The 26,637-nt window shown below is 39.6% G+C and overlaps 1 protein-coding gene across 1 annotated transcript in view; it reads right to left on the reverse strand.

The window, feature by feature from the left end:
* Positions 1-26,637, reverse strand: part of CAMK4 (calcium/calmodulin dependent protein kinase IV) — a 188,080-nt gene that overhangs the window by 27,372 nt on the left and 134,071 nt on the right. The window contains exons 6-7 of the mRNA XM_075740054.1: positions 2,180-2,270; positions 216-290 (exon numbers count right to left, since the gene is read on the reverse strand). Of these exons, the coding sequence (XP_075596169.1) occupies positions 216-290; positions 2,180-2,270 (166 nt within the window). The remainder of the gene's footprint in view (positions 1-215; positions 291-2,179; positions 2,271-26,637) is intronic.

Consider the following 26,637-nt stretch of genomic DNA (forward strand, 5'->3'; position numbering starts at 1 on the left):
ACCCTAACATATGTTTTGATTATTAAGCTTCAGTGCTAGAGAATATGAATTTAGAAAAATTGAACCCACTGCCAGTTCTGAATTTTAGGTTTTTATTTCTGCCTTTTAGGGGCTTTTTGAATTTTGACTTTAGAAAGAAGCATTTCATCTTGGAGAGAGAAAATGTAACATCTTTACCTTAAGTGCAGCATACTGCAGATAATAAAACAACATACCACAGTACCCTGGTGTTCCACAAACTGTCTTCATGGTCACCTGATCTTCCACAATCTTGGAAAGTCCAAAGTCAGCTGTTAAGATTGTTTAGGAATATTAATGTTCTTACTTCCTTGTAAAATATTTTTTTAACATTAAATTAACATATATGCATTAAAAGAACAGTACTTTCATATCCAGAGATAAGGATCAATTTAAAAGATCTACCTAGACTGCAATCCGGAAGCAAAATTTGTCTGTACAAATTAATATTTCTGGCTTTGGCTTGACACAAATGTATTTTATCCTGAAGACTGCACAAAGCCAATACAATGGGATGCCTGAGAACATACAAGCAGTGATCCAGAAATGGATTTTACGTATATATTCAGCTTCCAGTCTGTGAATAATCCAATAAAATTAACAGAACAACTTTTGGGTTAAAAAAATGTGCATCAGTGATTTCTTGGATAAGGTTCAGAGTACGCTGTCCCTGCAAGAAAAAATCCCAGCAGTATTTCGGTATTGGGCTTCCAGGGGCATGGAGGCTGTGCCAGGAGAAGTACCGATCATCCTTTTTGCAGTGCTCCCACCTTGAATTACTACTCAGACAGCAAGTGTTCGTGACGTTACACCTTGTACTTGCATGACTCATTTTTAAAAGACACAAAAACTGATGTCTTCACCACAGTGTTCACTGAGAATAAACTGAGGTTCTTCCAATTTCAATTTAGGTGATGACAATGGGGCCTTAAAAATGCAAAATAAAAGTATTTTTGGTTTGTTTCAGTGAATATAAAAGTGAATGTTTTGACTCCAGATCAAGATAAAAATAGATCATATTTTATTCTAGAAATATATAGTTAGGGTTCACTTGTCCCTAAATGTTTATCATTTATGTATTATCATTTATCTAAATAGAAATACACTTCTCTTTTATAAACACTGCCACTGATTGTAAATCACATCTCAATTTAAACAAGACAATAATCTTAACCAGAAGATAACGAATCACATTTTCTAAATTTAGGAAAATGCTTCAGAAGCCCTTACGTCACTTTGGCCATCAAACCCAAGGCTACTGGGTGCTGCATTAAGCTATCATGTTATAGGTGTTTAGAGATTTGCCAGTAAAGGTAAGAACTAGGATAAAATGTAAATCATACTGAAATGCTAGACTTTCCTAGAAATTTATATGAAATTGCTTGTGACTAGCTCGTGGAAATCTGAAACCCATGATGAACATTGGCCTGACGAACGTGGCAACACTCACTCCTCGCATGCTCATATACTCCCATGCTCCCCGGTAATGGAGCAAGAGGTGTTTATCTCCAAACTGGTTATATACTGCACAGAGTTCCTCGTTGCTCAAGCAACAATTGAGCATACTCAGCATTTTTGGAGGTCATGACCTTTGCAAGCGGCCACTATCCCCAACAGAACTGGCATAATACATGCCCATTCAGGAGAGCGTGGTCTCACCACATCCCTCCTCACCCCCCCCATGGTGCTTCAGAGAACTTCCCTAAGCCCTTTGCGAAGATCATTTCTGCTTATCCCTCAAATCTGCCTTCAAAACAGGTCAGCCTTGCTTAGTTTGCTTTCTAGCACTTATCTACACGTTTGTACTTTCATGCCAATGAATCTTTCCTCCTAAAATACTAGTTTAACAAAAAAAGGGGCACAGAAGTGGTGCACGCAGCTATATGCCTATCTGATGATCCTTCTTGTTCCTCCCGAGTGCTTTATTCTCTGCCATGTTACACACAATTTGGCTATAAAATCCTTGAGCAAGCATCCAGTTTTGTATTTGTTTTAAAAACACCATGCACAGCTGTGCTGCTGAAGAAGTAACATGCTGTTCAGTTGAGTATAAGCATTAGCTTAAAATAAAGTGGTGGTGAGAAGTATATACTGTAAACATCAGTCAGCACATACTAGTGGTATAAAGGAATTAGGGAAGCATATATTTGATGCTGCTTACCGATTTTTAGTGGTGCATCCGGTGCTGGTGTTGCATAGAGCAGATTTTCGGGCTTCAAGTCACGATGCACAATTCCATTTGCATGCAGGTACTAGAAAGAGAGAAAGTGAAAACGTTTAAGTGAGAATAAGATGTTCTGGTCAAGCATGAGTTAACATCTTCCCAATAATCTACAGCAGCAGATTACTAATCTGCTACCTATGTGACACAGAGTCACTTAACTAATTTTCAGCAGCTTTTTTTCTGCAGACCTGCTCAGCACAGGATCCTTGGATGCATATAGTGATTTGAATAGGAAACAGGAACTTAGGAAACCAAAGATATCATCAGGCCCATTTGAGATGAAAAATATCTCAGAAAGTATCATTAACTTTTTCAATACAGTGGTAGCTTCTAGGAAGTAATAGATGTTGGGATACCAAATTCTGGCTCAGAGGAGGGTAGCTTCTGCACGATGGTCATACAACTATGAAACTATATTTAATAGACACCTTTGATTAGGAAGGATGCAGTATATGTCCTGGGCCAACTATAAAATCCTTGATACTACTGGAGCAGATTTCGCAAGGGTTTTAAAACCACTCAGTTGCAGAGTCTCAAAAATCCATTTGTCTTGCTAAAGCCCATGCAGTATGTGTGAATTCACTCACCACTGAATTCCTTTAAAGATGCTGTTCCTGCCTTGCACTGACGGAAAGAAGAATTTCTGGAATATATCGCTGCCTCTTACATTGCAACAGACAGACACAGAAAAAATATATAATATACTGATGGACAAAAAAGGATAAACTAGTGATACAAACTGCTAAAACATTCAGCAGAAACCTCTGAAGCCTTGGGAAAAAAACGCTTAAGGGTAAAATCACATTACCTTATTTGAAAGTCTCCTGGTCTACATTTTAGACTTTCTCAGTTATGTTTTCGCTGTTAGAAAAACAGTGTGTGTGCAGTGTTATGCAGCAAATGACAAATTGTTGAATATTCATGTGGAAAGCACAGCTACAGTGTTCACTTGAGTTAGCACCTGAGATGAATTTTTGACTGCGTATCTTTCATTGGAATTTTAGTTTGTATAAGTTGCCAGCAACTAAATAACATTGAATAAGAATACATAACTCTTTTCTTGGGCATTGTTTTACTGACACTGAGTGCTTTTTAAGTGTGTTTCTTATAGTGCAATAAAAGTTTTTTGTTGACTTTCTCTAAAATCCTAAAGTGGCAGTATTTTTCATGACGTGGTTGGTGGAGATCAGCCAGACTCTCATCTCCTTTACTTCACAGTGAAATCTAAGTGCTTGTCTCAGCTGTGTTTTCTACAATGAGGTAGCTAATTAGTTACCCAAGGTAAAAACAGGCAACAATATATGGAACCTGATGGCTTGCCGACACATCTCAATGGCTGCACACAACCATGTCTACCCTGGATAAAAATGTATCTTTATCCACCATTGAAGACATAACTACAGCAAAGATGGTCCCACAACATAGCACTGATGTGTATGACATGCAGAGTTAATAGTGGCACACAGGGAGTGCACCAAAAGCAATCAAGTTGGAGTGGACAGAAAGAGATATTTGAATTGATCTGTGTTCATATGCTGAAAATCGATTTAGCTGACTCTGTAGGAGTGAGAAGGATCAGATATTTCGCAATCACTTGGTAGAAAACACACTTCCAATTCATTTGCATAAAAGAGCTTTGACAATATTTGTGCAGAGAGATGTTCCAGCCAAGTCTGCAGAAAGTTTTTTACCAGGTCCTTTTTTACACATGCCCATAATCTTAAAAATATTTTATGGTGTGAGGGTGAAAACATCGAAATTTTCTTCTTTTCCCAGAATCACATTTTTGTGGGAGAGAAATTTGGGAAAAACTTCGGAAAAAGCTGTTTAACTTTTCCTCCCTTTTTAAAGCGAGCCTGGCTCACAGGGCTCCTTCTCAGACATACCAAAACCCGCAACCAATGACATCTGCTAACCATCCTTGCACCTTATGACTGATTGACTTTTTAACAGACTTGTACTGAACTAGCAACATGAACTCTTTTTTGGTTATAAACTCTTAAGACCCCATATAAGAAAATTTCCCCCCCTCTACCCAGCCTGCCATTTGCACAAACCTTGCAGGATGGGAGTGCCCAACAAATGTGAATTCCCTCAATAACCTAGTCCAGGTCTTTCAAAGCCTGCCACTGCAATAGTCTGAGCTCTCTCTCTAGTGATCCCTCCTCACAACATCTGCAGCTCCTCCTACCTTCTCCACCACACCTCCCCTTGTCTCCCCAGAATCCTGGCCTAGAATTCCTGCCCACTCATGGTACATCCTCTGACCTCTTCTTGCAGTCCACATAGATCCTGTCATAGTAGTCATAACTCCAAATCTCAGTCCCTGCTGCTCTGTCTTCTCTCTCCCACAGTTTTTTTTGCTTTATTTCATATTTGGGCATGAGATGATACCTGTAGTGCTCAGACCAGCCATGCATGCAGCTGGGACTGCCTCAAGCTGCTAGGTTTAAGAGGCCTACTGCTGGCATCTTGCATCTTCAAAACCTAGCCTCCTGTCAAATTTTGTTGAGGTTGGCCAATAGAGTCAATAGTTTTGTTGTGAACTAACAGAAAAAAGGACAAAATGGACAAAAACCCTCCCCAGCATTTTCACTGATGCAGAAATCCCATTCTTCAACAACAAAAGTACCAGCTCACCTCATGGATCCCCAGCCCTCTAAAGGGAGACTGCTGGCTGGACTTCTGTAAAAGGTACCTGCCTCCAAACAGCCTTGTTAGGTCTCCAGCATGTGCAGCGACCTCCTGTCCTCCAGCCTCAGCCACCTGTCATTCACTGAGTGCATCTCCTGCTCCACAACCCTCTATAAGCAGGACCTTTCAAGACTGTGTCCATTTTCAGCAATGCTCCCTTCCTTGGTAAGTACTCTGGGACTTGTTTCAAGTCTTCATCAGTCCCAACAGCTCTGGTCCCCATCAGAATAATACTGGTACTGAAGACTACCTGGTAATTACATTGCCTTGTATACATGAGAACAGTATTGAAAGTTAAACTATGTTGATTTAGAAATGTATTTAGTTAAATTATCATATTTCACTTTGTATAACACTTATGTCAATTTTTATACGCTCTATTTTGATTGCTCTTCACTTTATTTCTCATATATTTATTTTAATAAGCGGCATGTTACTTTGCAGGCAGTGCCTCTGCAGCATAAGTTCAAAGATAATTGTTTCTCTCTCCCAATTTGGAATACAGCTTTGGGCATGGTGTACTCTCATAGTGAAACAGATAACCTGTGCTCTACTATTTATACATTATGTCTCTTAATGGCTAAACGATTTGGTTAAATGAGAAGATCAGGGATCAGGTATCAAGTCAGAGCAGCACACTAACTCAATTTATGATCTAGGCATTGCTGAATTACATCAGCTTTGCCAGCTGTAGCATATGGATGAGACTTGAAAGCATCTGATGTCCTGTTTTCACTTTTTTCTGATTTTCAGTAGACAATACCAACCACTAAAAGAAAATAAAGGCATGGCAGTCCTCTGATTGCAGCTTTGCTAATTTGTGTTAGTGAAATAAGATGAATAGAGAAAATTCATATTTACATCAAAATATTGTATTTCTATGGCAACATTACATGGATATATTTAGCTTTAGTTATGTCCTATAAAATCTATGTACTAAAATGTAAGATTTACTTGTAGAGTAACAGCGCTTGGTCTGGCATGATAAGATGTAGATGGAAGAGAGGCCTCCACAGGATCTCAAAGCAAGACCCATGGAAGAAGACCTTGTAGTCTCCATCCACAGCAGTTTTATTCAAGCAGCTGGCCAGTGGCACAGGGAAGACAAATTATGCTTTCTCATGTACCTTCTCCTGTGATTTTTTTTTTTTTTTTACACCATATCAAGACAGGTGCTAAAAATAGGGACAGTATTGATTTTAAGGAACATATGGCTATTCCACTTAATGAAATGAACAATGAACAAGAAAAAGTAAAATGGAAACTAAAACCACTAGTGACCCTGGGCAGTCTGTATTAAATTAGTGAATATAAATGTAAAGGAAAGAAAATAAATAGTGAAATAATATATGATCACACTTCTTTTTCAATTGCTTTGACCAATGAGATGTAAGTAGGCCAGACAGGTGCCTGGGCTGTGCTTCATGCACACAGCGGGGTATGGCATTATTAGTGTAGAGCATTTCAGATAATCTCAGAGAAATGGTATTCTAGCAAAATTGAGTATGATAGTCTTATTACTCTTTGATGAACACTGAGGACAGACTCAGCATGACACTAGGTGGGAATAATATATAGGCCCTTTTCCAAAAAACTTACTGGTTAAAATAAAGGCAGCCTTCATATTGGCCTTTACTGCCATGGTATACAACAGCAACTCATGACTGAATGATTGCTGTGACTCTAATTGTGATTACTGAAAAAAGATTTTTTTCTTTCTCCTTTATTTAAGCTTCTTTCTAATTGCTGTGTGAGGGTTTCTTTAGCTCTTTGTTTCATCCTTTAATAATTCAGGTTCCTATCTAACTTGAGAGATTTGATGGCAAAAGGACAAATGAAGACTGCTTAAAACTCTTGCCTTTTTCCTTAATTTTATTTATGGTACCTATTACACAGAACTGTTGAAAAGTAGCAGGGCTGAAATGACCCTGAATCATATATTCCTCTCTACGCTCCTAGGCAGCCTCAATTACATCTACAACAGTTGTTCAATTTATGCTTAAAGACCTCTGATACTAGAAACTCAACAACCTCCCCAGGCAATTACAGGGCTGTGCTATCTCAGCTATTAGAGAGTACTTCCCTGTGACTTACCTGGATCTTGACGGGCAGATGAAGCACATTATTTTGTTCCTTACATATTGTAGAGGCAGAAAACAGACTATTCACTTTTTTTGCAACAGCCTTTTGAGTACATGTTACCGTGTACACAATCATCCTCTCTAAGATTAAAGGACTCTAGCTTGCTCAGTCTTTTCTTACAGAGTATCTTTTCTAGACTCGTGATCATTCTTGTTGCTCTCCTCCAGACTGTATTAACTTGCATCAACATGTTGAAAATGCAAAAATGTATTCCAGTTGTGGCCTGACAAATTTTACAGGATGTATTCATAAATCTATTTGCATTTTTTGCAACATATTCCACTCCTGTTCGCCTTTTGATCCAATGCAACCTTCAGGCCTTTTCTGTTTTGTTCCCACTCCCATATTTTTACTGTTGACTGTTCAGGTTCATGTACAATTTTGTTCTTGATGGTACAGAAAGGACATTGAATTTTAGCAAAATTATTTTATTTCTAATCCTACTTTCCAACATACATGCAGTCTTTCCCAATTTTACATTGTCCAAAATTTTCATTATGTCCACCCTCTATTCCATCATCCAAGGTTGTCAAGAAAAACACTGAAAAAAGCAGACCAGAGAAATTTTTTTCTGAACCTCCACTCTTGATACCTTTAGATACACTGATAGACATTATCTCAGTACAGACAACCAGTCCCTACTCATACAGCTTAAAATCATCGACCACGTTTCCCTAATTTACTGTGAGACAGTCAGATGAGACAAGTACCAAAAGCTTTACTCATGTCAAGTATGTATGATACCTCCTGTTCCTTCTATACTGACAATGACTCTAACCGTGCTTAAGAAAAAACCAGACTGATTTGGCATGATTTGGTCATGACAAAAATTCACCTTGCAGGTGACCTCCCAGCTTTGTGTTCTCCCAGGTGCCTCATATTCTTTTGCTTCAATATTTACTGCAGATTTTTTGGGAGGAGTGGAGTCAAGGCAGATAGTCTATACTTCCTCCCTTCTTTTGAAGTGAGTACTACATACCTCTGCTTCTCTGCCCAGTCTCCATCAGAAGTAAGTGTTACCTGTTAAATCTGTTTCAGACTTAAAAAGCTTTAACAATTGTACTGTGGAGGCTACTGGGTGCTACCAATTAAAAAAGATCTACATTATTTGAACAATCTCTTAGTCTTTTCTTATTCCAGTTGTACATTTCACTGTTCTGTCACTGCTGTTAACTGTGCTAGGCATCTCGTTATAGCTGAACATTTGCTGAAAACTAGTGGGGAAAAAAGAAGACAAAACCACTGCTGCCTTCTCCTAGACATCTGTCAATCGGTCTCCTTCACCTGGGTTTCACCTTATGAGGATAACTGATTTGCTACCCTTCTTATCTCATGCATCTGATTTTCTGCCCCGGCCTATGTGACTTTATCCTTCAAACTCCTGCTATTTCACACACAGCTCATACCTGCCCTCCTGGCAGTGCTGCTCTGTAGGGCAGCACACACCCCTCAGGTTGGTGCTGAGCAGCCACTGGCATGGAAATGCTTTGGATCAAGGACCTAGTACTCCTTTTTCTCCTCAGTCAAGATGATGGTTTTCTGTGTTCATTGGTTTAGTAGTGGGTAGAAACCTGTGGTCAGATGTGTCTGGGGCAGTGATATCATCAGACAAATTTGTGTCAAGAATGCCTGTAATATGACTGCCAGATTCACTCATTTTTTCAAAAGGAAAATTTCTACCACTTTTATAAATACACAGAACATGTTCAGGCCTTGCATGTTTAATTTATTACAAAATCAAGTCTGCAGCGTCCTGAAGGGAGAACCAAAGCCATATGTATGAATTCAGTACTGGACATCTTCAGCTAAAAATGCAGTCACTACATCCTTAAAAAACTGAAAAGAGCATGTTTTTTTCCTTCTCCTTCAGGAGAATTACTAGTCTAGACTAGTAATTAAGCTTTTTCTGTAGCCTTTACTAAAGTGTGCCATTGCATAATGAAAGCTACTGCACAGTAATTTAGTTTGATTACAGCTATATAATGTTTGATACAGATGCAGTTAAGTTGTAAAGTTTCTGAAGCAGTTAAGAGAAAGTTTAAATAAACTTTTAATAATCTAACAGGACAAAGAAAAAACCATACATTCCTATTTTCTATTCCTAGGAAGGTGAGTGAGCTCTCTGGTAATCACTTTACATACACAGAATGGCAAAGCCAATCTCCATATAATTTGTGTCTAAAACAATCATTGAGTGCAGATCTTACAGAGTACACATAAATATGCATCACTCAAAATGTACACTTAGTCATACACTTCACATTGGTGTAGACTTTGGAAAATGAGACACGTGCAGCTTGGGAGAATCAAGAAAAATCTAAAATTTCATAGTTAATGAGCACCTATGCCCTGTTACAATCTTTTGCATGTATCAGCTGATTCATAATTCACACACCCAATAATTGCAAAAAATTACAGATTGTTAAGACGATATGATATGTGACCTGGAGCTACTGTGGTCTTATCCTAGAGCAAACGATGCACTTCCTCTGCACCTCAGGTTCCACATCTTTAAAACTGTTCTGACATGTAAGCTGTGTTTTAGATGTCTGAGTGACAAGTACAAATGGGGAATGGGGATGCATAACAACCTGTCATTGAAGCTGAGCTGTCCGCACTGAAGTCCATGTAAAATTCCACCACGTCCACTGATTCAGGCTTTATTTAGAAGCATAGTAATATGGCTACTATAAGCAGCCCCTTTCAGTGCTTCCATTTATCTCTCAGACACACATAACTTGGAATGCAGAATACAACTCGAAATCCTGTATGCTTCAGCTTTGGGAGTTGGATAGTTCAATTTCTGCTAATTATGGAAAAGTGCATTTATCTGAGGTGGTTGCTTACAGTATGAACAATTTCTTTAGGGCTATTTTTTTTCTTCAAAATAAAAACAATAATTGAAATTATTCTGGAAATGCAGTGATTGTTTTGAGAAGTGTTGCTATTCAGAAGTGTATCTGAGAATTCTTGCTTAAAGAGCTTTAAAAAAAGACAGTGTTGGTGACAGTATCAGAACCCAGCTCCACAGGAATCAACAAGGTTGCAGTAATGAAAGTATGAGTTATATACGCAGCATAATTCTTTCCTCTGCCACTGTTCCCTTACTCCAGTCACATTAGCTTTGGGACCAAATGAACAGAAGCCCATTTGATCATTGCAGAAAATAAAACCAACAGTGATTTCTTTTCTGGATGTATTTCAGCAAGTTTGGGATTTCTGTATCTGGATAACAATGAAATGAATTCTTAGAAAGGCACCAAATAATGAAAGCTTCTGCAAACACTTTGCAGAAATCCTATTCTTTGCACTCATCTTTCTTTTACTGGTTGCTTTGGGAAATTAGAGTACACTATTATGTCTGCAACTTGATATACTGACTTACAAACATTTTCATAAAACTTCAATTAGTTTAGTTAAACTCATTTAACAATATTATTTTAGTGGAACAAAGAATATTTGCCTTTGTACTTTGTTTAAGTATGCATTAACACAACTCATTTGATTTATGATGTCAAATAACAGATCTGTGTATTACAAAAAAAGTGTGAAGACATGCATCAGCATAGGTGCATGTGTTTATTTTCTTTGCTGGTCTGCTATATTCAAAGTTATGAGGTAGCTCAGAAGGGAAGCTCTAAACTAAGCAATTAGGTTATATGAAATTTTAACTGTAAGCACAATTATTTTCTTTTGCATTTGGAAACAGTTCTATTTTTTGAATGTTGCTGCTTTTAGAGGAGTGAAGCAGCCTTAAGGATGATGACACTATACCAGGTGTGATCACAGCAAATCATGTACAGTCATTTCTGTACAGTCTGACATATGTAGGAGATGATAATGCATACACATCTTCCCACACAAATCCCAAACAAGTGGGCTTTGTGCAGAGAGCTAACTGTTTTCAGTGGCATGAAATTCGCCTCTCAAACTGTAAGTAGGCCACTGCACCAGAGTACGTAGAAGAGCTTTGCTATGGTGACTTCATCGTAAATCCATCCAGAAGAGCCACCCACTTGCAGACTATCTGAATTCAGTGAAGAATTAACATTCATTAACAATGTTCCTCATATAGCCACTCTGCTTAAACTTTCTTCTTCTGCATGTCTGTGGTGCAGAAGGCAGAGATGCTGTTTCTCTTCTTGCAATTGCCCAGACCCCTGGCGCAGGGGAACCTTCCCCCTCCAGTCTCCACACAGACCAGGCACCCACTGCCTGCCTGCTTGCTATCTGGTTGCATAACAAAAAGGTGAATGATATACGTTCTTTAGGGAAAACTCAGTCATTTGTGATGATATTCAAAAGAACCATTACATCTGATGCAGGGTAACACCACAAAATGGCAGCGGGCAGAACTTAACACGTGTGACTAGACGTGTCAGAGCTGCTGAGGTGCAATGCACCGGTTTTTCCTTCCACAAGGGGAAGTTGCCCAAAAAAACCCCCAACCCACAAAAAAGCCAGAGGTTTAGCTAAAAAAAGAGCTAAAAAACCCCCAACCCATCAACAACTCCCTCTTCAAAACAAAAGCCAAAAACTAGCAGTCATGCTCTTGGTACTGGCACTCATTTTCTCTGTAGTTTTGCACAACTCACTGAACCTCTCTGCTTGACTTACTTCACTTAGAGTAGCTCTTAGAACCCTCCAAAGTGGGTTGAAGTTTTATTGTTTGTACAGCAGTCTGAAGACAAAAAGCATTATGTGCACATTATACTGCTATCACTTTGTTATACTCAGTCCCTTTCTTCAGCATTTTTTACTTTATTAACCACACTCACTTTATAAAAAAAGTAGGAAAAAATCCACAATAAGCAAGTTTTTAATTAACTTCAAAATATGAAAAATATTTTAAAAGTATTAGAGATGCAATCATTTTAAGACCAAGCTAAAAGAAAACTCAAAAGCTTCTTAAATCTAGTATATGTGCCCTTGTAAACTAATGCCACTACAGCAAATTTAAAGGGAAGCAGGAGGAATTGTGCAAAATCAGGTGTCTTCCTTTAAGCCAATGGCATAAATCTGCAAAGGTATTTTATCAATCTGCCATCCATGTATAGAATACAAATTTCATCAACATCACTGTAATTCTAGCAAATCTAAAAAAGAAGTAGATTCTACATTCCAAGCAGGTTACTGAAGAGCAAGACATGTTTTTGCAAGCCAGTACTGTGTTTGATTTTGCCATTAGGAAATTAAAAAGATAAAAATGAAAAACACAATCTAAAATAGGTCTAAAACTGTTGTCAATGATACCTGTTGCTAGCTCAGGCCCCAATAACGTCCAGTATCAGACAGCATATAGCGGATGGAAAACTATTCCTGGCATTGTTACATTTTACTGACTGCAGAGATTTGCTAACTGTAGCTGTAGTATACTTCTAATAGGGCCATAATATAATGCCCTAATTAGCCAAAGGTGCTCATCTGTTCATTCTACACCAACAGATCTTAGTTTTCTTGTGGTAAAAATATATCTTATTTTTTTGTATTCTAATCAAACCACTACATTTTATGGCTTTTGATTAATTTCTCTCACTTTTAAAGAGGGATTTTTCATTATATAATGTTAACTCTTAGGGGGGGTAGGTTAGAGTCTGTATTACTTGCTTATGAAGAATAAGGTGATTTTGTTCCACCTGTACAGTACAGACACGCTAGTAAATTAACCCATGCTAATGAGTGCTCCTGGGTGCTAAAACTTCAAGTTTCTAGAACAGTCCCAGGTAAATGAGCACTGACTGAAACTACTCCCTTGTAGTCAAGCCAAAGATTACTCCCAACAGGCAGTTTGAAACTGGCCTCTTTGTTTGGAAGGCTGGCACAATTTAACCGTATGGACATCGGCTGTTGCAAGCTGGGTGGCATCGCTGAGAGAGAGTGACCGCAGCTAATTAACTAGCATCCATGGAGACCTTGTAATTAAAGTGGTGGGGTGCTCGTAAGACCAGACTGCTAGAATTTTGCATCAAGGATGCATGTGACCACAGCAGTGTGCAGAAAGCCTCACATGCCTGTGTTGGTAGAGTCAGACTTACAGTTGTTTCAAAGGTCAGATTTCAGGGTAGTAAACCAGTGTAAAGGAGGATGACATTTCTCTTGCCCATCTGCGAAACTCTCTTCCCAAACTATGCACATCAAAAACTATCATTTTTAACACATCGTTGTATCTAATGAATACTTGTACTTTAAATTCCCATTTATGCATAAATAACACTGCTTTCCTTGAATAGTGAAGCTTGGCCTACATGTAATAGCATCACTTGCCAAGTCTAATTATGAGCTTACATTTAAGAAAGGAATACCCAGATCATATATTAAAAAGTAAGGATTTCTTTTTTTTACTTTCGTTACAGACTTTTTACAAGATGTGGTTCTAAACAGCACAGCCCTCAAGGTCTAAATGCACAGAAGTGTTTACATTTATTCATCTGCTACAGGTGAGCTCTAACCCCATGTGATACATGGGTCCACCTCAGTCTTCCAGGTACCGTTACATTAAACCATAGTGGTGGTGTAGCAAACTCAGACTGATCCCAGCCTCACAGCACCTTGACACATGCACTCTCCTATTCTGAAGCAAAGAAGGAAAACATATAATTTCTGGCAGTTCCACCATACCTCAGGAACCTCCTCACTCAAGGCATACCTTGCAGGCTAGATCTACCATCTATCCTGCCCTTTCATGCTTTTGCAAAACAAAATTTACACTCAAAACCAGAAAAGAAGTCTACTATAGCTTTCCCATGGTCACTAAGTGCCCCATTCATCTTAAAAATCCTGGACTTTCATTTAGGATCCCCAAAGCAACTACAATTCATAAGATTCACTTCCATTCTAGGTTTCCAAGCCTTAATTTGTCTCCTGGTAATGACTTTAACAACAAACATTGTTGTACATGACAAGGTACCAGCAGTATTTGTGAAGAAATCATGTATTTTAAAAAATTGAAACCATAAAAATGAGCTACACCTGCAAGAACATAACTGGAAGGAGTAAGAGATTCTCATCTACTAGAAGGAGGAGGTCAGGATGATTAGGCTGTGGATCTATCTATTATGTAGATGACCCCTTCCTTTGAAAAGCTATCTCAGATTGTATTCTAATATAATTACGAGTTTTCTGGAAAGGAATATTGCATGGTTTGTGTAGGCTCCCAAATGCAAAAGAACAATTCACATTCTTCTGGGAAATACAACAGCATTATCAAGGCACCCAATGTTTATTATTGAACAACTGAAATTCTGAAATAACGTGTGCTACCTGGAGAAATGCTGAATTGTAAAGCTGGATTTGCCATCAGCTCCTCTGTTTTCAGAAAGATCAGCAACAGATCAAAATGGGATGTTTAATCTCTGTTTAACAAAGAAATCTTCCTGTGGGTTTGGTGCCCTGGTCCAGAACTTTAAGCACCACTGCCTATTTTTAAAATTCACCATATTGTTGATGTCTAATGTACAGAAGGCTGCAACTATGATCCTTGATGAGATCCACTAATACTTAAGACACTGAAAGAGACTTCATCTAGAACTTTATTTTGTCAGTGCCTTCTGTTTTAAAACTGTGGAATTAAATGTAATAAACATCTTTTAGCCCCATGTTATCAGTGTGCTCTGAGGGATGAAAATGGGGTGGAAATACATTTTTCTTTTTGTATTTTAATTTAGAACTGTGCTTTTTATACCATGTACAAGAGACTTAAAGATTAGGGGCAGGGTTAAATTTATTGCCATACAGAAAAATAGCCACATGATAATTAGGAATCTGTCTGATCCACAGCCTGATCTATATTGATTAGTCTGGCAATCATTATGAGATATAAAATGTATTTATTGTTCCAAATTGAGGGGATGGTGTTATCAAAATGTTGTTTATAAAAATTGTTTTACTCAAAATCTCAGTAAATAAAAGGATGTAATGAGGAACAAGAATGTCAACCAGAATGAAAAACTTCTTATCTCACATCTCTGAATCAAAAATTAAATCAGTCTTAACAGGAACAAGCTGTTCCTGTTGGCTTCATTTGAGTAAACAGTTGGACTAGCTGAGCAATCAGGAGAATTGGTTCCATTTTGAATTATTTTATCTTGAACATGGGTGCCTGCAATGGTATCTGGTAATGGAGTTCTCCCAGAATAGTTGAAATCAGATCCAGATCAGATCAGGTTCAGATCTCCCAGTAAGAAATCTATTAACCCTGAAGCCCATGTCCTTATGAACAGAGATTAAACATACAGGCTTATTTACCTTAACAAAAATTTTAGGCTTGGAGGGGAAACAACTGTCATTTTGGCTTCATTCGAGTAAACAGTTAAATTCCTATTGATCAGAGTGAGAAAATGATCTGACTGAAGAACTACGAAGAGTCTGGTCAAAAATTATGTTCCCTCTTAACATTCAGCTTTTACCACCTCACTCTTTACAATGCCATCTTTTATGGTTGTTTCTAATCACAGAGGCTTCTGGTTTGTTACGACCTGGATTATGAATGCGAAATATGATGAAGAAACACACAATTAAAAATTAAATGCTTTTCACTGGTTTGTGTGGTCTAAATAAGCAAAAGGAGCCCATACCCACTTTAGCCTTTGCAGGTTATGGTTGAAAAGATTTGCTAGACTAAAAAGTGCTAATGGAAGATAAATCAATGTTAACATTAACATATTTCAGAACATGGGGTGCCACTCGTACCACAGATGAACCTTTGATCATCAAATCCCAACTGCATTGGGCACAACAGCAGATGTGAATGCAAACACCAATGCTGAAGGAAAAAGCAATGCTCCACTATTTATAGAGCAAAAAAGTCCTTGTCTTCAGAGGTTTTGATGCCCTAAACTTCATGCAACAATCACAGATGTGAATACGTCTGCAGTTCAGTAAGGTATCTGATACTACTTCAGATCTGGTTTAGCTGATGGTTGCACTGAAGAAAATGGACATTAGTAGCACAAATGCAAAATGGGCAGGAAATTTAATCCAAGGGCAAAGCATGTAAAGTATATCCAGGAGGTAGAGGAAAGTATTAGGTGTGGGGAATCCTCTTCTGGAGAACCAGAGATCAACAGGGGAGTGGAGAGGCTGCTGTGTGATGAGACGATGCCAAACTTGCCTTGTTCAGCAATGCAAAGGAAAGGCTTGAAGGAAGATTTGACTGGTGCCTATAGCTACATCACGATAAACACCAGGCAGGGTGGAAGGAAGGGGTTTAAGCTAAGGGCTTCTTGGCACAAAAAACCAACCAGAAACTGTGAATATCTTTAGGCTGGAAATGAGAAAAAGGCTCTTGACTGTGAAAGCCACAATTGGTCAGGGCAACCTTCCAAGAAGTGTGGGGAGGTCAAAGTAAGAATTGCTTCTAATGTGATGCTCAGTAAGCTTATAAAGAAAACCACATGATATGGCTCCTGTAAGGGCAGGAACAGCAGCAGGGAGCTAAGGGGATACATGTTGTCTGGGTTTGTGGCCCTGCAGAAAGAAACACCTTCATCTTCCTTCACGAGAATCTGTGTGAATTGTCAACCCCAGCCAGATCATCTTTCCCAAAGCGATCACCAGGGAAAACCACCCAACTTTCACATTCAATGTCAGGGGCATCAGTGCTGGGCAGGTACCTCTAGTCCCTGCCAGCACTGCAGTGATGCTGACAACCAGGTGTCCAGACCCCTTCTTAGGGGACTCAGGAGGCAGTGACCACCTGATGGCTTTTAGTTGCAGTTTCTAGTGGCTTTCTTGGGTTGTACTGCTTAGGAAACACCTCACCCCATGCATCAAATCCTATTTCTCAGGTAAGAGCAGGCAGCAAGAACTTATGCAGTGGGACTGAAGGAGGACACTTAGGTGGGAAATAGGAGGGCCAAAACAAAAATGATGACCTAGGAGGACTTTGTTCCACCAATGAACTGGAAACGACCACTGCATCCTTATCTAAGCACTGATCTCAATTCAGTGCTTGCCAGGGTGAGCATCCTGCTGAGAGAGGGTCTCTGCTCAGTCAAGGCAGCAGTGCACAAAATGGTGCAAGCAAGTAAGGGGAAATGACTTTCTTGCCTGCTCAGTGCTGCACTGGAAGAATTTCAGATGAGGACCGTCTTTTGTCAGGCAAGCACAGCTCGGGCTGCAAAGCTGTTAACATGCCAAAAGGGAATGATTTAAGGGGTTGCTAGCTCCAGTTCAAGGAGGGCTGTGGAGCAGAGAGACCTTGGAGCTCTGAGGAAGTGTTAAAAAGGAAAGTAACTGCTGAAAATTAGTTCTTTCAATGTGGAGCTCAGAGGAAACTGGCAAACATATGTTTTGCTCAGACTTTCGGCAAACACCAAAGATAGCACTGCAGACTATGAGGCTGAGTTGTACGGTCTCATCTATGACAACGTCTCCAGTTTATGTACATTCTTTTGCTTACACTTTTAAATTCAGGTAATTAACATTCTTCAATTTAGCCTTATAATTCTGCTAACAGATTACCTATAATCTGTCTTTCCTTGTATGGCTGTTGTGGGGTTTTTTTTAAACCTATTTCCAGATACCTTTTTTTTCTTCTCTCTCTAGGGCTAAATAGTCAAGCCATTTGTATTTTCTTGGTCATTTAGGGGCCTGTTTCTCTTCTGTACTACCACAATGACTCTGTTTAGCCTATCTGCCTCCTCCTGCTCAGGTGTCTCATACCCCCTTGCACTGCTTCTATTACTCACATACTCTCACCGAGATCTGTATCAAGCACCACTTCACCACTACCTTTGTGCCTCTTTCAGCGTACTGACAGCACATCCTAATACACACAGCTCTGCCATTTTTCTCGCACAGCAAAGATAAATGGTTTCATGTCACTGCTAGAGATGAAGAGCATTTAGCATTGGCAGGTCCACAGAGGTCTGTAAAATATCAACTTCTCTCAAGGGTAGTAATCATTCCTGTTACTGGACATCTGTGTAATGTGGCCGAGCACACAGATGGGGAGTCATGGAAATGCAAGAGGAGGAGAGAGATTTAGGTGTATCTATACATCACATGATGTACTACTAGTACATCCCAGATGCACAAGATTAACTCCTAGTCTTGCCATTTTTGCAACAGACAAATGCAGTCCTTGGATGTAGCAGGGGAGGTATTCCCATGGAGAGAGATGCTGCTGTACAAGGCTCTTGTTACACCAGATGCCAGAGCAGGCTGACGACTGCACTACCATATGCTGTAACACCGAAGTTATATATTAAGACTTTTCTGGACTGAAGAACAAACAAGGATTTTTTGATAACATGAAAATTCTCATTTTGTCAAGGACAAAAATGAAGTGGGATGCAATGTTTTAAATTTATAATGGAATGTGTGCAAAGATAAGGTCTAGCTGAGCAATCAGGAGAATTGGTTCCATTTTGAATTATTTTATCTTGAACATGGGTGCCTGCAATGGTATCTGGTAATGGAGTTCTCCCAGAATAGTTGAAATCAGATCCAGATCAGATCAGGTTCAGATCTCCCAGTAAGAAATCTATTAACCCTGAAGCCCATGTCCTTATGAACAGAGATTAAACATACAGGCTTATTTACCTTAACAAAAATTTTAGGCTTGGAGGGGAAACAACTGCTGTTTCTCAAGACAGCAGGTAAGCATCTAGCATGCAGGAAACAGAAGAAGGAATGAAACCCCATAGCTGTTCCCTAATCACTAGGATGAGAATAAGTTTCCAACAGGGATTCAGGAGCAAAAAGCTGACTGATCTTATGATCATGGCTCATCATTCTGTGAGAACATAGACCTATGATGGCAACACCGGAAAAGAAAATTGTCTAAACTAGAACCATGGAGAATATGGAAACAAAAGGTTGAATTTCAGACTGGAGTGTCCTCCCCAGGCTCCAAAAGGGAGCACCCCTGTGAAGTAAGGGATGCTTTTTTCCAAGCTGTGAAGTCAACAAGAACAAACATAATGGCTGTGTTGGCTCCACTGACTTCAGTCCAGCATCAATGACCCAAGTGGATGGGGGATCCAATCACAGTAAAATCTCTACTCTTATGTAACATACATCTACATTTCAGTATGGGCATGTATTTTTTTTTCACCTGCTAAATCAGTGAACAGAAAGTTTGCAGCTTCAGCTGGTAGTTATATGCAGTCAGCATTCAGCTTCTGTGAGCTTGCAGAGATGAGAGTAACTGTGTTTAGACAAATATGATTAAACAAAGACAGAACAGTTTCAGATAAACCAATGCTGTTTCCAAACAAGGAAATAGACACTATCAGGCACACCGTCAAATGCAAGATTTAGCAGGAAGCTCAAAAATATAACACAGATGAAAATGCCAACATTTACTGCAGTTACTTCTTGGAGGAACTTAATTATCTTAAGTGCCACTGTGTTTAAGCTATCTTATCCCAGGTTTTGGAAGCTTTTATCACAGAATTGTCAAGGTAAGCATATAAACAGTGGGCAAAAGCTGATTATTTTCCACACAAAAAAATACTAGAGAGTCTAATGAGAGCAACCAATGTTAAGTTACAGACTGTCACGTTACATGGATGATCATATGCATATAAATATATACCAGCACACAGGACACAAACTGAGTTAAACCAGATGCATTTTTCTTAGAAGAAACCACATGCGTTTAACCAGTTACACAGTGCAAAATTAAGAACATGCAGCACACTGACATTGCTTCCACACGGCTCTGTGCCTTTGTAGCTGGCACTGCACATCAGTCCCTACTACAGCTAAGCGACAACATCCTCCATCAGTGTTTTAAGGCCCCTGTTTGATAAGCTGACCATCTTGGAAGGGGACACTAGCTGGCTGCCTACCACATGGCTTGTCTAGGGACTAGCAAAGGGAGAGGTCATGCAACAATGGATACTGCAGCTGCCAGGAAAGTATTATGTTTTAGCTGCTCTCTGCTGGCATGCCTCTTTTAAAAAACTCTGAAAAGGAGATGTATAAAGGTTTCGGTTGAGGCTTTATTTGCTTTCAGTGAGTGGTGAGAGGGCATATAGTTTTGTATTTCTTTATTCAGAGCATCTTCCTTCGCTTTGCACAATGCTTCATGAAATGAAGAGGGATTGATTCTGGAGGTATGATTGCCCACTATGAACTAAGTATGCCATAGTGAGTTAATAAAATCTCTAGAAAAAAGTGTAGTTTTAGGAAAATCCTTGCTAAAATTAAAGTATTCTAAAATTCAGGACAGGGCCTGAAATCTGTAGTCTAAAGGGCTTCAATCTTTGAGACAGCTGTGCTTGTTTTGGCCAAAGCCTATCAGTATAGGACACTTGAGGCTATACATATTACTGTATATACTTCTCTGTGTGCTGCACATTAAAATATACAAATCTGTAACATAACAGTCCTTTCCTCAAGACAAGCTACTTCTTTTCAGAAGAAATGCCAAAAGTAAAATACTAAAAGAACAAATACTAAAAAGAGGCTTTAATTTTAGCAGCCAAGAACTATTTTTTTTTAAATGGCTGCAGGCCATTTGTATTTATTTTTTCCAACCATGTCTGAAGGCACCATTCCTTTGCTTTAACAACACAGTCTTCTCAAGGCAAATCTTGGGTAAAAAATTTGCTCTTGCAGTAGTGGTTGAAGGCAGAAATCCATAAAAAGAATTCAAACTAACATTGACTCTTACTGTGCTGCTTTCTATTGCATGACCTTTTAAAATATTCTCTCTTTTGACCTTCACTACATGGAGAGGAGACAGAAGGTCGCACAGCCTGTGGTCGACAAATGCCTTTAATTCTACCAGTCAAGGCCAAAACAAGAGTTATATCCACTAACAACATGGAGGGCATTATCAGTCTTGCAGGTTTTTTCTTTTATTTTCAATCTGGGAAGATGAAAGTTTGAAGGTTTCTCTTCTTTTCCATCAACCAACAGGTCACAGTTGAGGCCCCAAGCAACCCTCACTGCCCCAAGCACAGCAGTGTGCATGGTTGCCACTCCTAGCACTTGTACCTTCTTTTTGGAGGTGGCAATTCCACCCCAGACAGATGCAGATGTGGGCAGCAGGCTGCTGCAGAGCAGCTGCTTGGTGACACCTCATTTTTGCAACAATGGGCCTGGCATGCATGTCCTTCTTGTGGAGGGGTGTGCTTTTCAGCCTCAGAAAGTGCTCTGGGAACCCAGCATGGCCTCACTTTTTTTACCCAGATTTGATGCTGAGTTTATTCTAGTTTGTCCAGATCACATCTCACAGCACACCCATTTTCTGATACAATCTTCTCCTCTCCATGTTGAAATAGGGTAAGGAAGCTTAAACAAATGCAATACAAACAATGTTTTAAAAAATAATATTTCTGATACTGTATTTCAGTAGGCTGCATTATTTAACATGCAGAATGCTTTGGCCTGAGCAGACTCATTTGAAAGAAAAAATAGAGCTACATCCATAATTCACATTAAACAATTTTCTAAGTTAATTAAAATATAAGTTCTGTACAAAGTCAGTGTTGATGCCTGAGGAACAGAACAAGCCCACTAGCATTATCAGCAAAATCTGCAGCTAAATTCACCTAGCTATTAAAATAAACATACTACCTCTTAGAAGGAACACTGGGGTATTGTTTGTTAGTGATGTTCCCCTGATTAGAAAAAAGAAAATTAACACAAAATGCAGGGGAAATGCAATAAAAGACCTATGCCAGATCACAAGGAAGAGTGGCCAAGCCAAGTTCAAACTACCTTTCCACATGGTTAAAGTACATTCATTCACAAATATACTGGAACAGTTATCTTTAAGTACTGTGACTACATTACATGTAAAACAAACTCTGCTCATAAAGTGATTATCAGAGCTGTCTGCCACAATGAAAGGTCCTAGTGGCAGAAAACCCCTTTAGGGTGCCCTGAAAACATCTTCACCTTGCTCAGGCCACAGTTGTAAGGTCAATGACACTCCTGCATAGAAGTGCAGTGGTGCTTAGAAACTCCTTCTTGCCTAAATACAATGTCTATCATATTTACAATATGATGTCTATCATATTTACCACCTTGTTTAAAGAAACAGGCTCTTTCAAGCTTCTGTGATTTTAACTTGACACCTAAATGATCCTTGTTAGTGAGGATGGGAAAATCAGATCCTTTTCTTGTGGCTAAATAATAGCCAAGGGCAGAGAAGGGAGTTTCAGTGCGTGTTAGCACTTGCGCTACTGGAGCTTCTTTCCTATTCACTGCACAGGGATACCAGCTCTCAATTCAAAGGAAACATTACTAGGGCTAGAAGGCAACCAGGGATTGAACCTCCTGACCCCGGACAAAAACCATGCAAATCAGTAAAGAAAGTCATAACATCTTTCACTTTGAAAAACATTACCTTCTCCCTAAGTTGCAAACGATGTGAGTGGTACTTTCTTGGGACAGATAGGAAGAAAAGCATAGAGGATTTCAGAGCTATCTCATTGCACATTATCCTCTGGTCACTGTGTATTATTAAATCCTTATTTAGTGAAACCACACAATGAAAATCAGCCAGTCAGTCATTCTGACTATAAGGTTCCATGTGTCTGTGTCATTACGGAAAAAACCAGTCCCTGAATCTAATTATCATGAAATGTTAATTACAATTGCTTGCATTGCCAAACATCACAGAAAGAAGAGTAACTTAACAGCTTCTCTAAAGCACAAATCTTGCTTGAATATACTTCTTGTCTACTTCTTTGTTACTTTCAAATATAGTTTATACATTTAGGTGTAAAATTAAGAGGAAATGGAAATGATTAGCAGCTGAAGAAAACTACAGCATGTAAGGTTCTACAACTTATTCTCAAATCTCATGCAGTTACTCCCACTGCAAATCTAAATAGCTATACCTGCAGTGGAAGGCAAGGACAAAAGGCATAAAGCTGGAATCAATTTTGTTTCAGTAGAAAACATTGAATCCACAGAGGGGCTCAGAGCTGGGTCTTTGATCTCCCAACATTTTAGACCTATGCTTGTTTGCAGTTCTCTGCTGGTATGTTGGACAGTGTGAGGAAGGGTAGATTTTAGAAACTGGAGAGTATTTGTGGCCTCCCATCCTGCATTTGTTTGCATTCATTGACCAAACCAAAAGCATGAATGCAGCTGTGCCTGCCTCAGGATTACAGGAAGGATGACAGAGAAGGCCCACGTGGTCTCTGATATCCCCAATTACATTGGTGAAAGATTACATCTCCCTGCCCCAGCAGATAACCTCCTTCCCTATGTGTATTTCAGAGGTCAGAATATTGATAAAATACAAATTATTTTTTCTAATCAGAAAAAAAATGTGCACACACACCCCGCCCCAAGTGCTGCAATGTTAACAGAACAGCATCAAGCCACAGCAGGAGAATGAGAAACACAGTCAAGACGACCAGTGACGAACATGTCTGCAGTCTCTGCTGGCAAGGGCACGCTTCTGTGGATGCAGCATTTTTCTTACCATTTTTCATGAGTAGTATTTTGTCACCACACTGGGGTCTTAAGGGTCTATGTTTGAAGGGCTGCCAGGCTCTTTTTATCACCTCTGGCTGCAGATGAGACTTTTAGAAGGGGTTGTGTCAGGGATGATTTTAGTTGATCTTTGGGGAAGGGCTATGAAGAAGGCTTTTGTTCCTATAATCACCAGTGGGAGGACCAGCAGGGAAGCATAAAGAGCTACCTTATTTGGCCAGTGTCACTTCTTTTTACTTTTCCAAAGCTGCATGAAAGGATTTCAGCCAAAGACCCTTGCCAAGCACGCAACATATTGGACAGATCTCTGAAACAAACCCCAACTCTCTGAGGAAGATTGTTTGTGTTTGAAAACAACAGCCTGGTGAATTAATTTTTTCTTTTGCTTAGCTGTGCCCTACCACATTAAAGATTTGACTTTTCCTTGCCTAGATCTAACACATCAACTCTATGATTTTAAACACACCAATCAAATTGAAAACTGACAGAATGCTATAAACCAGTCCATAATTTTTCACTGTTTAGATACATTGGTCTTCAGTATTTCATTCTGAAAAAGCAATTTTAAGAAACAATAAAAAGAAAATGTCACAACAGAATAAAAAGACCAGGGAGAACAGTAAGTAAAAGGTAACATCATTAGGGAGGAATAATTTACTTTTAAAAAGCCATATGCCCATTCTGTGTAACAGTTTAACTACATCATATCGAAGACAACAAACCTGAGGGGTGGTAGCATTTCATGAATCTTTGCTTTATAGATTAAAGGCTTTCTGGGGAAGATAGTGTTATCCGAGTTACAGATCTAAATCCAGCTGGCTCTGGCATTTGTTTGGTGGGGAAGCTGGCAGCAGGCTGACGTGCGGGGAGCCATGCAGCCCAGGGGTATGTCTCACATATCTGCGTGGAGGTGCAGGCACCAGGAACAGAGGCCAGCCTGCCAAAGCCATGCTGCAGCCTGGCACCTCCAAAGCCTGATGGGTGACGTGAGCCACAGAGCCATGCCTGGAACACTGTCCTTGCTTCACAGGGGCACCGAAAAACAGCCCCAACAGCTGGTCCTTATTTTAGATTACTGGGTTACCTGCAGCAGATTTTAAAAAGCCCCCCAAAAGGGATGCCTTTTACTGTCTATTTCAATAGCTATTTCTCAGCAAATGCTGTTGCAGCAATGTTAGCCCAACTATATCTGCTTACTGTACCTGATAGTTTGGAAAGTACCTTTATTATGTGATTTAAACATTTCTTCATATCACTAAAACACAATTATAAATATCTCCTGTGTGTTCCTGAAACAGACAATGAAGGATCTGCTCAGCTACATACCTGCTTCAGCCTGCTGCTTCCTCCAGAGCATTAGCAAAGATGGAGAAAAGGCAGGATTAGCAGCAAGTTTGAAAAGGAAGCAGGCCTGTATTCTGGCTAAACAGGGGACTCCTACTTTCAAATTTAGCTTAGCAAAGTGGCAGCTTGAACATCTCCACTGACAGCACTTGTGATGACCCAGCACAGGAGAGCTGGGGTCTCACACAGAAACTAGTCCAAAACCATGTAGGGCTGGGAATGGTTATTTTATATTCAAAAGTTACATACTGGAGCTGATTCTTTCTTCAAGTTTCAGTGATCGCACAGGTATTTAAAGGTCAAATATCTAAGATTTTGCCTTTGAGTTGGCTTTTCTGCATTTTTTGTTCGCAATATTTTTCTTCGCATTATCTGATCACAGAATTCAGAGCTTACTAGGGACTAGAGCTTTTAATTTTGTTTGAGAATTTACTAATTTCTTTTGAGTAGTTTGTTCTTCTAGACAACTACACATACACAATTATTGCAGGGACTTGTACTTACACAGAAAACCAGATAGATCTTTCAAAATAGTGAGATCAGTGAGATTGTATCTTATTTGTCTTTTGTCTAAAACTATGCTGTTCCTACCAACAAAACTGGACTTATGTTCACCCATTTGATTTACCAACTGATAAGTGAACAGCCAGTTCCATACTTTCCAAAATAAATACCTGCAAGACTTCAGTTTCTGAATGGACACTGAATCATTGCTTACCCTTCCAAACGTTTCAACCCTTTGGACAAGACAGGCCTCCCTTTTACATTTCTCCCTCATCAGTTTTGCCACTGATCCCTCACAACTGACATGTCATGTCCCAGAGGGGTTACGAGCAGCATGAAGAGTTTATGCTGTGTTGTTAGAGAGAACTGCAGCCCTTTTTCTTTCTCTTATGTGAATGCAGCTGCGGTGCTTTACTGCATTTGGACAGCATACACGGGGCATTCATTACATACACACTGAAAGCAGCCTGCTGTGCTGCAACACCCAAGCTGGTTCATCATGACAGAGACCATTTTAACTGCTGGAGTATGAGCTAACTCTTGTGAGCTACAGCAGCCTGTTTTGCTGTTCCTCTGCTCTCTGCAAAAACCCAAGGCTGGGTATAGAATACATGGCATCACTGTGCTATATCGTATGGAGAGCAGGATCTGGGGAAAGCACCCAATGTGGAGGGGAATCACCCCTCCAGCAATCCCTGCAGAGAAGGCAAAGATGCTGGCAGACCCCAGCTGTGCACATCTGCACCAGCATCCACACCAGCAGGGAAAGGACAGGAACCTCCCTCTGCTGCTGCACGGTGGGGGCAGGACCCCTGCAAACCCAAGGCAGAAGCAGTGGCCAAGTGACAGAAACACTTCTCCAAGGGGAGGCTGGTGGCTCGCCACCAAGCCACTGTCAGTTCACATCAGGTGGGGAGCTGTGGTGTTTTGCTGCCTGTGGCCATGAACCAGCATTTGTCTGGTGATTGAACCTCCTGACTTTGGATTTCCAATGTGAAATGAAGTCAGAGGAAGGATTTCAGAAGCAAAAACAAGGATTGAGATGAAGACAGTAGGGAGGGAAATCCTATTTCCACAGATCTACACTTCAGGACATTAGCAGCATCATACTTACATCTTCTAGCATTTATTTTTTGAGGAAAGAGATGTAAGGAATCTGTCTGTTCCCTCCCACTAATAATTTTTCAGCCTGTTGACTAATTTCAACTTCATTTTACAAGAAACTAATGCCTTTGAGACTTTACCAACCATGTCTCCCCCTAGATTGGAAAAAAAAAAACAAAACCAAAACCAACCCAGTAAAG

Source organism: Balearica regulorum, chromosome Z (assembly GCF_011004875.1).
Source record: "Balearica regulorum gibbericeps isolate bBalReg1 chromosome Z, bBalReg1.pri, whole genome shotgun sequence".
In the NCBI taxonomy this organism is placed as follows: Eukaryota; Metazoa; Chordata; class Aves; order Gruiformes; family Gruidae; genus Balearica; species Balearica regulorum.